The sequence below is a fragment of the Bombina bombina genome, chromosome 2 (assembly GCF_027579735.1).
Source record: "Bombina bombina isolate aBomBom1 chromosome 2, aBomBom1.pri, whole genome shotgun sequence".
Lineage (NCBI taxonomy): Eukaryota > Metazoa > Chordata > Amphibia > Anura > Bombinatoridae > Bombina > Bombina bombina.
Window position 1 is genome coordinate 437814811 of NC_069500.1, and position 13881 is coordinate 437828691.

Sequence of the window (13881 nt, forward strand, 5' to 3'; positions counted from 1 at the left end):
TTGTTTTCACCAAAATGAGCACTGTTTAATATCCCTTTAATACATTTGGGGGGGGTCACACTTGGCTTATGTTAATCTATTCCAAGACGAAAGAAGAGCATTGCAATTACAATATGTCATGTTCTTTTAACACAAAGTGAAGAATCTAGTGATATTGTGCATCAGACATTTTTTGGCTCTACGAACGGTTAAGGACAGGGCTCTTTTTTCTTTTAAATATAAATACTTTAAAGGACCAATAAACAATATATTTGCGTAATCAACAAATGCATGATAACAGGACAATGCAATAGCACTTAGTCTGAAATTCAAATTAGTAGATTTATTTTTTGACAATGTTAAGTTATGTCTATTTCCTCTTCCCCTGTACCATGTGACACTCATCAGTCAATCACAAATGCATATACGTTTATTCTGTGAATTCTTGCACATGCTCAGTAGGAGCTGGTGACTCAAAAAAGTTTAAATATAAAAAGACTGCACATTTTGTTTATGGAAGTATATTGGAAAGTTGTTTAAAATTGCATGCTCTATCTGAATAATGAAAGTTTAATTTTGACTTGAGTGTCCCTTTAAATATACCCTCTTCATCCAACTACTGCACACCACAAAATAAAGCTGTCCACACTTGCTTACAATCAACTACAAGGATGTTCTTAAATCTACTCACATGCAATTTCATAGGGATAATGTACATAAATAATAACTTTTCAGGTTCCCACAATGCAGACAAGTTGATTTATAAATATTTAATTTGTTTAATATGTAATAAAAAAAAAAAAAATATGTAAAAGAGTAAAGGTTTGTGAGAATAGTCTCTGGAAGTAGCTCATATAGGTTTATACAAAAGTGTAGTGACATATTTCTTCTTATAACGGTGTGTTGCACTCAATACCATCACGCCATCCTACAAAAATAAATATTGACACAATTAGGAAGAAAAGCTCATAATGTAACACCAAATACTATGTTGTTTTTTTTTTACCTTAATTGAAAGAGCGTAAAGATGGTTCAACATAACATGGTTAGGTTCTGGAAGCAATGCCGGATCACACTGAAAATATATATAAAAAAAATCAATCATATATAAATCCAATCAATATAAACCAAATAGCTAGAGCAAGTTACCAACAAAAAAAGTTATAATTATGAAACTGGAAGAAAAATTATACAAAGCTGGTCCAGCTTAGTTTTCATTAACTTACAGAGATGCCTGTGTCCTTATTAAGAATAACTTGAAGTAGATGTGGTGGGAGAATAGGGGGAGATTTGAACCGTTCTTCTAATTTACAGGTATATGGGTCTTGATGATAAGGCCCAGGAGGTGAACTTGATAACTCTAGTAAAAGGAAAGAAGCAAACCAGGTTATTTGGTTGGAAAAGGTGTCACCCTCTACGTTCTCTATATTTGTTTATATAGTTTTAATTGTTTTTAAGTTAGTTCTATCAAGATTATAATGTTGAAAATCATTACTGAAGAAAACACATTTTCTTTCCTATGGCATGGAGTCCACAACTTCATTCTAATTACTAGTGGGATATTCAACTCCTGGCCACCAGGAGGAGGCAAAGAGCACCACAGCAAAGCTGTTAAAGGTACAGTCAACACCAGAATTTTTGTTGTTTTAAAAGATAGATTATCCCTCAATTACCCTTTCCCCAGTTTTGCAGAACCAACACAGTTACAATACACTTTTTACCACTGTAATTACCTTGTATCTAAGCCTCTGCAGACTGCCCCCTTATTACAGTTCTTTTGACCGACTTGCATTTTAACCAATCAGTGCTCACTCCTTGGTAAATTCACGTGCATGGAATGTTATCTATATGAAACACATGAACTAATACCCTCTAGTGGTGAAAAACTGTCAAAATGCATTTAGATTAGAGGCGGCCTTCAAGGTCTAAGAAATTAGCATATGAACCTCCTAGGTTTAGCTTTCAACCAATACCACCAAGAGAACAAAGCAAAATTGGTGATAAAAGCAAATTGGAAAGTTGTTTAAAATTACATGCCCTCAGTTTTTTTTGGACTTGACTGTCCCTTTAACCCTTTGAGTGCTAAGCTGATTTGAGGTTTTTTTAAATATTTACTTTTTATCTTTTCAAAAGTAGGTCTTGGGGGTCTGTAGCTGCTTAGATACAGGCTTCTAAGCAGCATGCCCTCTTTCCATATTCTTGTCAGTCTTTTTTTAATAAAATTGTGCGGTGACGTCACCACGCAAAACGTGAAGCCCCGGCAATACCTGTCACTATACAGGCCTGATCGCCGTGGTAGGAGACTCAGATTCGGGAATGGGCAGAGAAACAATTGTTCGCCCTCAGCGATTTACATTCCGGGTGTGGACAACTGCGAGGCAGATAGGGTCTCTCCATGCCGAGGTGTTCGAGGAGATCTGCAACAGATGGGGGGACGCCGGGAAAAGACCTCATGGCGTCCAGAATAAACTTCAAGCTACCCAGGTACTGGTCACGATCCAGGGATCCCCAGGCAAAGCTGATAGATGCCCTGGGAGTTCAACCCACTTTACATTTTCCCACCGTTGCCACTTCTACCTTGTGTGGCCCGCATCAAGCAGGAGCAAGCTTTGGCTATTCTGATTGCTCCATCATGGCCGCGGAGGACCTGGTTTGCGGATCTGGTGGGAATGTCATAGTCTCCTCCATAGAGGTTACCCTGTCGCAGAGACCTGCTGGTTCAGGGGCTATTTCTTCACCAAAATCTCGAATCTGAGGCTGACTGCGTGGAGATTGAACACCTAGTCTTAGCCAATAGAGGATTTTCTGAGAGAGTGATTGATACTCTAGTTCAGGCCAGGAAGCCGGTCATTTGGCGCATCTATCATAAGGTGTGGAGGACCTATTTGTCCTGGTGTGAGGAACATGGATATCCCTGGCACAAGGTTAGGATATCCAGGATTCTGGCTTTTCTCCAGGATGGACTGGATAAGGGTCTTGCTGCCAGTTCCTTAAAGGGTCAGATTTCGGCTTTAGCTGTACTGTTACACAAGAAGCTAGCAGAGCTTCCTGATATTCAGTCCTTTGTTCAGGCTCTGTCTAGGGTCAGGCCTGTCTTTAGAAATTCTGCTCCTCCTTGGAGCTTGAACTTAGTTCTTAAAGTGATGGTAAACTCTCCCCTTTTTAAAATCAGATCTGGAATGTAAGCGCTATTTTAGATAGAGTTTTATTCATCATATGCAATGAAGATGCGCTATAACTTAGTTATTAATATAGATATGAAATTCAAATACCCCACGTTACACCACCCACTTAAAAAGTCAATTTTACTGTCAGCTAAATGATTGAATTACTCTCCAATCAATGCTCTAGCTACAACAAAAGTGCCAGATGGGGAGAGCGCTGATTGGACAACAATTCAATCTGTTAGCTCACAGAAAATTTTACTTTTGAAGTGGGCGGAGGAGCATGCAGTATTTGAATTTCATATCTATAATAAAAAGTAAGTTATACCGCATCTTCATTACAGCTAATGAATTAAACTCCATCTAAAATAGCGCTTACATTCCAGATCTGATTTTAAAAAGGCGAGAGTTTACCATCACTTTAAGATTTTGCAGAGGGCTCCTTTTGAGCCTATGCATGCGCTTGACATTTAAGGGACACTGAACCCAAATTTTTTCTTTTGTGATTCAGATAGAGCAGGACATTTTAAGCAACTTTCTAATTTACTCCTATTATCAATTTCTCTTGTTAAGTGTATCCAGTCCACGGATCATCCATTACTTATGGGATATTAACTCCTCCCCAACAGGAAGTGCAAGAGGATTCACCCAGCAGAGCTGCTATATAGCTCCTCCCCTAACTGCCATTACCAGTCATTCTCTTGCACCCAACGAATAGATAGGATGTGTGAGAGGACTGTGGTGATTATACTTAGTTTCATACCTTCAATCAAAAGTTTGTTATTTTATAATAGCACCGGAGTGTGTTATTCCTTCTCTGGTAGAATTTGAAGAAGAATCTACCTGAGTTTTTCTATGATTTTAGCTGGAGTAGTTAAGATCATATTGCTGTTTCTCGGCCATCTGAGGAGAGGTAAACTTCAGATCAGGGGACAGCGGGCAGATTAATCTGCAAAGAGGTATGTAGCAGCTTATTATTTTCTGACAATGGAATTGATGAGAAAATTCTGCCATACCGATATAATGTAAACTCAGCCTTAAATGCAGTAGCAGCAACTGGTATCAGGCTGTCATGTATGTATATTTTACACTTCAGTATTCTGGGGAATGGCACTTCACTGGAATTATACTGTATGCATAAAACTTTAGCCTAATTTGCAGGGACTAGCAACAGGCTTTTTAATAACACTCAATTTATTAATGTTAAACGTTTTTTGCTGGCATGTAAAATCGTTTAATTTTCTGAGGTACTGGGTGAAAAAATGTTTTGGGCACTATTTTTTTCCACTTGGCAGTCGTTTTATTTAATTTATGACAGTTTACTGATCTCTCTCACTGTTATGTGTGAGGGACCTTTTTTGGTGCTTTTGCTACGCATCAAAAAATTCAGTCAGAAGTTTATTGTCTTCCCTGCATGATCCGGTTCATCTCTACAGAACTCAGGGGTCTTCAAAACTTGTTTTGAGGGAGGTAATCACTCACAGCAGAGCTGTGAGATTGTAGTTGACTGTGATAAAAAAAAAACGTTTATTTCTGTATTTTTTTTTTTTATTTTTTTCTGCTATCAGGGTTAGTTATCCTTTGCTAATGGGAGCAATCCTTTGCTAAAATTGTGTTTTTTACAAAGATTTGATGCTATAACTTTTCAGTTTATTAATTTTCAACTGTCATAACTTTTTCTGTGCTTCTTATAGGCACAGTACGTTTTCATATTATAGTAAATTACTTGAAAAGTATTTCCAAGTTGCTAGTTTATTTGCTAGTGTGTTAAACATGTCTGATTCAGAGGAAGATATCTGTGCTATATGTGCTAAAGCCAAAGTGGAGCCCAATAGAAATTTATGTACTAACTGTATTGATGCTACTTTAAATAAAAGTCAATCTGTACAAATTGAACATATTTCACCAAACAACGAGGGGAGAGTTATGCCGACTAACTCGCCTCACGTGTCAGTACCTGCATCTCCCGCTCGGGAGGTGCGTGATATTGTAGCGCCGAGTACATCTGGGCGGCCATTACAAATCACATTACAGGATATGGCTACTGTTATGACTGAAGTTTTGGCTAAATTACCATAACTAAGAGGTAAGCGTGATCACTCTGGGGTGAGAACAGAGTGCGCTGATAATATTAGGGCCATGTCAGACACTGCGTCACTATTTGCAGAACATGAGGACGGAGAGCTTCATTCTGCGGGTGACGGTTCTGATCCAAACAAACTGGATTCAGATATTTCAAATTTTAAATTTAAGCTGGAAAACCTCCGTGTATTACTAGGGGAGGTGTTAGCGGCTCTGAATGATTGTAACACAGTTGCAATACCAGAGAAAATGTGTAGGTTGGATAAATATTTTGCGGTACCGGTGAGTACTGACGTTTTTCCTATACCTAAGAGACTTACTGAAATTGTTACTAAGGAGTGGGATAGACCCGGTGTGCCGTTCTCACCCCCTCCGATATTTAGAAAGATGTTTCCAATAGACGCCACCACACGGGACTTATGGCAAACGGTCCCTAAGGTGGAGGGAGCAGTTTCTACTTTAGCTAAGCGTACCACTATCCCGGTGGAGGATAGCTGTGCCTTTTCAGATCCAATGGATAAAAAGTTAGAGGGTTACCTTAAGAAAATGTTTGTTCAACAAGGTTTTATATTGCAACCTCTTGCATGCATTGCGCCTGTCACGGCTGCAGCAGCATTTTGGTTTGAGTCTCTGGAAGAGACACTTGAATCAGCTCCATTAGATGAGATTACACACAAGCTTAAAGCCCTTAAGTTAGCTAACTCATTTATTTCAGATGCCGTAGTACATTTAACTAAACTTACGGCTAAGAATTCCGGATTCGCCATTCAGGCACGCAGAGCACTGTGGCTAAAATCCTGGTCAGCTGACGTTACTTCTAAATCTAAATTGCTTAATATACCTTTCAAAGGGCAGACCTTATTCGGGCCCGGGTTGAAAGAAATTATCGCTGACATTACAGGAGGTAAAGGCCATGCCCTGCCTCAAGACAGAGCCAAACCTAAGGCTAGACAGTCTAATTTTCGTTCCTTTCGTAATTTCAAAGCAGGAGCAGCATCAACTTCCTCTGCACCAAAACAGGAAGGAGCTGTTGCTCGCTACAGACAAGGCTGGAGACCTAACCAGTCCTGGAACAAGGGCAAGCAGGCCAGGAATCCTGCTGCTGCCCCTAAGACAGCATGAATCGAGGGCCCCCGATCCGGGAACGGATCTAGTGGGGGGCAGACTTTCTCTCTTCGCCCAGGCTTGGGCAAGAGATGTCCAGGATCCCTGGGCGTTAGAGATCATATCTCAGGGATACCTTCTAGACTTCAAATTCTCTCCCCCAAGAGGGAGATTTCATCTGTCAAGGTTGTCAACAAACCAAATAAAGAAAGAGGCGTTTCTACGCTGCGTACAAGATCTTTTATTAATGGGAGTGATCCATCCGGTTCCGCGGTCGGAACAAGGACAAGGGTTTTACTCAAATCTGTTTGTGGTTCCCAAAAAAAGAGGGAACTTTCAGGCCAATCTTGGATTTAAAGATCCTAAACAAATTCCTAAGAGTTCCATCGTTCAAAATGGAAACTATTCGGACAATTTTACCCATGATCCAAAAGGGTCAGTACATGACCACAGTGGATTTAAAGGATGCTTACCTTCACATACCGATTCACAAAGATCATTACCGGTATCTAAGGTTTGCCTTTCTAGACAGGCATTACCAGTTATTAGCTCTTCCATTCGGATTGGCTACGGCTCAGAGAATCTTCACAAAGGTTCTGTGTGCTCTTCTGGCGGTACTAAGACCGCGAGGAATTGCGGTAGCTCCGTACCTAGACGACATTCTGATACAAGCTTCAAGCTTTCAAACTGCCAAGTCTCATACAGAGTTAGTACTGGCATTTCTAAGGTCGCATGGATGGAAGGTGAACGAAAAGAAGAGTTCTCTCTTTCCACTCACAAGAGTTCCCTTCTTGGGGACTCTTATAGATTCTGTAGAAATGAAGATTTACCTGACAGAAGACAGGTTAACAAAGCTTCAAAATGCATGCCGTGTCCTTCATTCCATTCAACACCCGTCAGTAGCTCAATGCATGGAGGTGATCGGCTTAATGGTAGCAGCAATGGACATAGTACCCTTTGCACGTCTACATCTCAGACCGCTGCAATTGTGCATGCTAAGTCAGTGGAATGGGGATTACTCAGACTTGTCCCCTACTCTGAATCTGGATCAAGAGACCAGAAATTCTCTTCTATGGTGGCTTTCTCGGCCACATCTGTCCAGGGGGATGCCATTCAGCAGGCCGGACTGGACAATTGTAACAACAGACGCCAGCCTACTAGGTTGGGGCGCTGTCTGGAATTCTCTGAAGGCTCAGGGACAATGGAATCAGGAGGAGAGTCTCCTACCAATAAACATTCTGGAATTGAGAGCAGTTCTCAATGCCCTTCTGGCTTGGCCCCAGTTAACAACTCGGGGGTTCATCAGGTTTCAGTCGGACAACATCACGACTGTAGCTTACATCAACCATCAGGGAGGGACAAGAAGCTCCCTAGCAATGATGGAAGTATCAAAGATAATTCGCTGGGCAGAGTCTCACTCTTGCCACCTGTCAGCAATCCACATCCCGGGAGTGGAGAACTGGGAGGCAGATTTCTTAAGTCGTCAGACTTTTCATCCGGGGGAGTGGGAACTTCATCCGGAGGTCTTTGCCCAAATACTTCGACGTTGGGGCAAACCAGAGATAGATCTCATGGCGTCTCGACAGAACGCCAAGCTTCCTCGTTACGGGTCCAGATCCAGGGATCCGGGAGCGGTTCTGATAGATGCTTTGACAGCACCTTGGACCTTCGGGATGGCTTATGTGTTTCCACCCTTCCCGATGCTTCCTCGATTGATTGCCAGAATCAAACAGGAGAGAGCATCAGTGATTCTAATAACGCCTGCATGGCCACGCAGGACTTGGTATGCAGATCTAGTGGACATGTCATCCTGTCCACCTTGGTCGCTACCTCTGAAACAGGACCTTCTGATCCAGGGTCCCTTCAAACATCAAAATCTAATTTCTCTGAAGCTGACTGCTTGGAAATTGAACGCTTGATTTTATCAAAACGTGGTTTTTCTGAGTCAGTTATTGATACCTTAATACAGGCTAGGAAGCCTGTTACCAGAAAGATTTACCATAAGATATGGCGCAAATACTTATATTGGTGCGAATCCAAGAGTTACTCATGGAGTAAGGTTAGGATTCCGAGGATATTGTCTTTTCTACAAGAAGGTTTAGAAAAGGGTTTATCCGCTAGTTCCTTAAAGGGACAGATTTCAGCTCTGTCCATTCTTTTACACAAACGTCTGTCAGAAGTTCCGGACGTTCAAGCTTTTTGTCAGGCTTTAGCTAGGATCAAGCCTGTGTTTAAAACTGTTGCTCCACCATGGAGTTTGAACTTAGTTCTTAATGTTTTACAGGGGGTTCCGTTTGAACCCCTTCATTCCATTGATATCAAGTTGTTATCTTGGAAAGTTCTGTTTTTAATGGCGATTTCCTCGGCTCGAAGAGTCTCTGAGTTATCTGCCTTACATTGTGATTCTCCTTATCTGATTTTTCATTCAGACAAGGTAGTTCTGCGTACTAAACCTGGGTTCCTACCTAATGTGGTCACTAACAGGAATATCAATCAAGAGATTGTGGTTACATCTTTGTGTCCTAATCCTTCTTCGAAAAAGGAACGTCTGCTACACAATCTAGATGTAGTCCGTGCCCTGAAATTTTATCTACAGGCAACTAAGGATTTTCGACAAACGTCTTCCCTGTTTGTCGTTTATTCTGGTCAGAGGAGAGGTCAAAAAGCTTCGGCTACCTCTCTCTCCTTTTGGCTTCGTAGCATAATACGGTTAGCCTATGAGACTGCTGGACAGCAGCCTCCTGAAAGAATTACAGCACATTCTACTAGAGCTGTGGCTTCCACTTGGGCCTTTAAGAATGAGGCTTCTGTTGAACAGATTTGCAAGGCTGCAACTTGGTCTTCTCTTCATACTTTTTCCAAATTTTACAAATTTGACACTTTTGCTTCTTCGGAGGCTGTTTTTGGGAGAAAGGTTCTTCAGGCAGTGGTTCCTTCCGTATAAAGAGCCTGCCTGTCCCTCCCATCATCCGTGTACTTTAGCTTTGGTATTGGTATCCCATAAGTAATGGATGATCCGTGGATTGGATACACTTAACAAGAGAAAACATAATTTATGCTTACCTGATAAATTTATTTCTCTTGTAGTGTATCCAGTCCACGGCCCGCCCTGTCACTTTAAGGCAGGTAATTTTTCCATTAAACTACAGTCACCACTGTACCCTATGGTTTTCCTTTCTCTGCATGTTTTCGGTCGAATGACTGGTAATGGCAGTTAGGGGAGGAGCTATATAGCAGCTCTGCTGGGTGAATCCTCTTGCACTTCCTGTTGGGGAGGAGTTAATATCCCATAAGTAATGGATGATCCGTGGACTGGATACACTACAAGAGAAATAAATTTATCAGGTAAGCATAAATTATGTTTTTTCTTCGTTTTCTTGCTATCATTTGAAAAAGAAGTCATCTAAGCTTTTTTTTTTGGGTTCAAACTCTGGACAGCACTTTTTTATTGGTGGATGAAGTTATCCACCAATCAGCAAGAACAACCCAGGTTGTTCACCAAAAATGAGCCGGCATCTAAACTTGCATTTCAAATAAAGATACCAAGAGAATGAAGAAAATTTGATTATAGGAGTAACTTAGAAAGTTGCTTAAAATTTCATGCTCTATCTGAATCACAAAAGAACAATTTTGGGTTCAGTGTCCCTTTAAACTTCTTTCCTGGAAAGTCCTATTCCTACTGGCTATTGCACCGGCTCACAGAGTCTCCGAGTTAGCGGCCTTGCAATGTGAGCCTCCTTATCTGTTTTGTCACGCTGATAAGGCTGTTCTTCCCAAGGTTGTGTTGAATCGTAACATCAATCAGGAAATAGTAGTTCCCTTCCTTGTGTCCTAACCCTTCTTTGTCAAAGTAAAGCTTGCTTCATAATTTGGATGTGGTTCGGGCCTTGAAGTTTTATGTTCAGGCTACAAAGGTGTTAAGACAGACTGTGTCTTTATTTATTGTGTATTCAGGGAAGCGTAGGGGGCAGAGGGCCTCTTCCACTTCACTGTCTTTTTGGCTAAGTAGCATTATCCGTCTGGCCTATGAGACAGCGGGACATAAGCCTCCTCAGAGGATCACGGCTTACTCAACTAGGGCTGTGGCCTCTTCTTGGGCCTTTAAGAACAAGGCTTCTATAGGGCAGATTTGTAAGGTGACAACTGGGTCTTCTTTAAATACTTGTGCAAAATTTTACAAATTTGATGTTTTTGCTTTGTTGGAAGCAGCGTTTGGGAGAAAGGTTCTGCAGGCTATGGTGCCCTCAGTTTAGGGTCCACCTTTTTTTCTTCCCATTCAGTGTCCTCTAGAGCTTGGGTATTTGTTCCCACAAGTAATGAATGAATGAAACAGTGGACTCTCCTCACATTAAGATGGAAAACAAATTATGCTTACCTGATAAATTTAATTTCCATCTGTGGTAGGAAAGTCCACTGTTCCCGCCAGTTTCTTCGGTGGGGGGACCTAAATTTAATTTTATTCTTCTGGCACCATTTATACCCTGATATTTCTTCTGTTCCTTGTTCCCTTGGCAGAATAACTGGGGGATGAGAGGGGGAGGCATTTAAGCCTTTGGCTGGGGTGTCTTTGCCTCCTCCTGGTGGTGGTCAGGTTCATAATTCCCACAAATAATGAATGAAGCAGTGGTCTCTCCTCCCACAGATGGAAATGTAAGGTAAGCATAATTTATGTTATTACAACATATGTACCTTTTAGTGTGTTGCAAATCTTATAAAACAGGGTTAATAAATTATTATTGATGACGCCCTAATTAAACATGTTTTCTCAGTTACCTACTATTCCCAATTTGGTTCCATTGATATAGGCACATTATGAAGTATAAATTGAAAGAAAAAAAAAGTTATTTGTTATGCTAAAAGTAGATGCTATAGCACTGGTTTCAAAACTAGTTCCAGACAGAGCCAGAATGGTGGTTGCATTGTACCTGCCACGTTTTAGAATGCTTCAGAATGTTGGTTGTGTCTACAAGCCAACATAAAAGTTGATTTAAGCAAGGAGAGTGGGGGTTTTGACTGAATGATTTGATAGAGTAATAGAAACATCAGTTAAAAAGAATAAATCCCTATTAAAGTAAGTGGAGAAAAAAAAAAGTTCAATAATGAGAGTTAGGCTTAAACAAATCGGCTAAAGAAAATTGTAAGTGTTCATTTTAGATAGTGGTGGTTTTAACCCCCTAACCCAATGGGACGTATATGTCATGTGGTTAAGTTACAGATGAGAGTTGGAGTTCCTGAGCTCCAGGCATCTACCTGCATATGGAACCAGAGCATGATTGGTGCTACAGTTCTATATGAAGTCGATGCCTGGTCGTTAAGACAGTGACACAGTGTGCATTATGGTTTGCAACGATCATCTGCTGGTGACGGCGGGACAGGAAGTAGGAGGTGGGTGGGATGGGCCCTATACCTCAGAAAATAAAATTGAGGGAGGGATTGGGAGCTACACTACAGGAAAAAAAGTAGGGTGAGGGGCCCACTACACTATAGAAAATTGTCATGATTGCAAATAATTTAAACCAAATGTGAAAAAGTTTTGTTTTCTTTCATGTAATTGGCAAGACTCCATCAGCTAGTGACATATGAGATATAAAATCCTACCAGGAGAGGCAAAGTTTCCCAAACCTCAAAATGCTTATAAATACACCCCTCACCAGACCCACAATTCAGTTTTACAAACTTTGCCTCCTATGGAGATGGTGAAGTAAGTTTGTGCTTGATTTTCTTCGTTTATGTGCTTCTCAGCATTTTGAAGCCTGATTCCTCTCTGAGTACAGTGTTTGTCAGAGGGATGTGAAGGGAGTATCACCTATTGATTCTATGGTTTTCCTCATGGGAAATCTTTTCAAAGGTTCTCTGTTATCGGCCATTGAGATTCATCTCCTACCTCCCTTTTCAGATCGACGATATTATTATTTATTATCGGTTATTTGTAGAGCGCCAACAGATTCCGCAGCGCTATAAACAAATGCGGAGTACAACAAAACAATTATAGGGATCAAATGGGTAGAGGGCCCTGCCAAGAGTTGCACTGTTGTAGTCAGCTCTTAAGAAGGTGATCTACAAACAGCTGAACTCTTAGGCTTACATGCTAAGGGGGTTCAGGGGATAGCAATGGAGAGGAACTGGTATAAAGAAAGGTTAGCGTAGGTTGTATGCATCCCTGAACAGTACGATATACTCTCATATTCCATTACCTCTACTAATACTGTTTCAGTACTGGTTTGGCATCTTTCGGTAAGTATGTTTTTCATTACTTTTACTTTAGACAGTCTCAGCTATGGTTTGGCACTTTATGTATTAATATAAAGTTTTAAATATATGTATTGTACTTATATTTGCCATTAGTCAGGTTTATGTATATTTCCTTTTGCAGACTATCAGTTTCAAAATTGGGAAAATATTTAGGAAGTTATTTTTTCTTACCTGGGATATAGTCTTTTTCTTCAAATTGGCTGCTTTTTCATTTAAAGTGTGCGGGCAATTTAGGCTCGCAATGTTGCAAAATGCTGATATTTATTGCGTCATTTTTGGCGCCAAGGTACTTCAGTGACGAAAATTCATCATTTCCGGCGTCTTAGTCGACGCCAGTTTTCCTTGCACAAGGTTGCGTCTACCATGACGTGAGTTGCGTAATTTCCGGATAATTTAATTATTTAAACCTCACTTCCTATATGCCTCTTGCCTTTTTTTATGCTCAGAGGGCTATGCCGTTTGCATTTTTTTCCCATTCCTGAAACTGCCATATAAGGAAATTGATCATTTTGCTTTATATGTTTTTTTTTCTCTTACATTTGCAAGATGTCTCAATCTGATCCTGTCTCAGAAACAACTGATAGAATCCTGCTGCCTGATAACAGTTCTACCAAAGCTAAGTGTATTTGTTGTAAGTTAGCGGAGGTTATATCTCCAGCTGTAGTATGTAACAGTTGTCACGATAAACTTTTACATGCAGAGAATGTATCCATCAGTGCTAGTACAATGCCTTTTGTTCCTTCAACATCTAATGTACATGATATCCCTGTGAATATAAAAGATTTTATTTCTGATGTGATTCAGAAGGCTTAGTCTGCTATTCCGCCTTCTATTAAACGTAAAAGGTCTTTTAAATCTTCTCATAAAGTTGATGAAATTGCAAATGACCGATAACATACTGAATTATCCTCCTCTGATGAGGATCTATCCGATTCAGAAGATCCTACCTCAGATATTGACACTGACAAATCTACTTATCTCATTAAGATGGAATATATACGTTCCTTGTTAAAAGAGGTGTTGATTACTTTGGATATTGAGGAATCTAGTCCTCTTGATATTAAAACTAATAAACGTTTAAATTCTGTTTATAAACATCCTGTGGTTACTCCAGAGGTTTTTTTTCCAGTTCCTGATGTGATGTCTGATATGATTTCAAAGGAATGGGATGGGCCTGGTACTTCTTTTATTCCTTCTAGGTTTAAAAAAGTTGTATCCTTTGCCAGCAGCTAGATTGGAGTTTTGGGGAAAAATCCCCAAAGTTTATGGGGCTCTCTCTACTTTTGCCAAATGTACTACT

The 13881-nt window shown here is 40.4% G+C and overlaps 1 protein-coding gene across 2 annotated transcripts in view; it reads right to left on the reverse strand.

The window, feature by feature from the left end:
* Positions 1 to 302: 302 nt before the first annotated feature.
* PRKAB1 (protein kinase AMP-activated non-catalytic subunit beta 1) overlaps positions 303 to 13881 on the reverse strand; it is a 254628-nt gene continuing 241049 nt past the window's right edge. For both annotated transcript variants that reach the window (XM_053702065.1, XM_053702066.1), the window contains 3 exons: positions 1206 to 1339; positions 986 to 1054; positions 303 to 907 (listed from right to left, as the gene is read on the reverse strand). In XM_053702065.1, coding sequence (XP_053558040.1) covers positions 830 to 907; positions 986 to 1054; positions 1206 to 1339 — 281 coding nt within the window. In that variant the 3' untranslated portion in view covers positions 303 to 829. The remainder of the gene's footprint in view (positions 908 to 985; positions 1055 to 1205; positions 1340 to 13881) is intronic.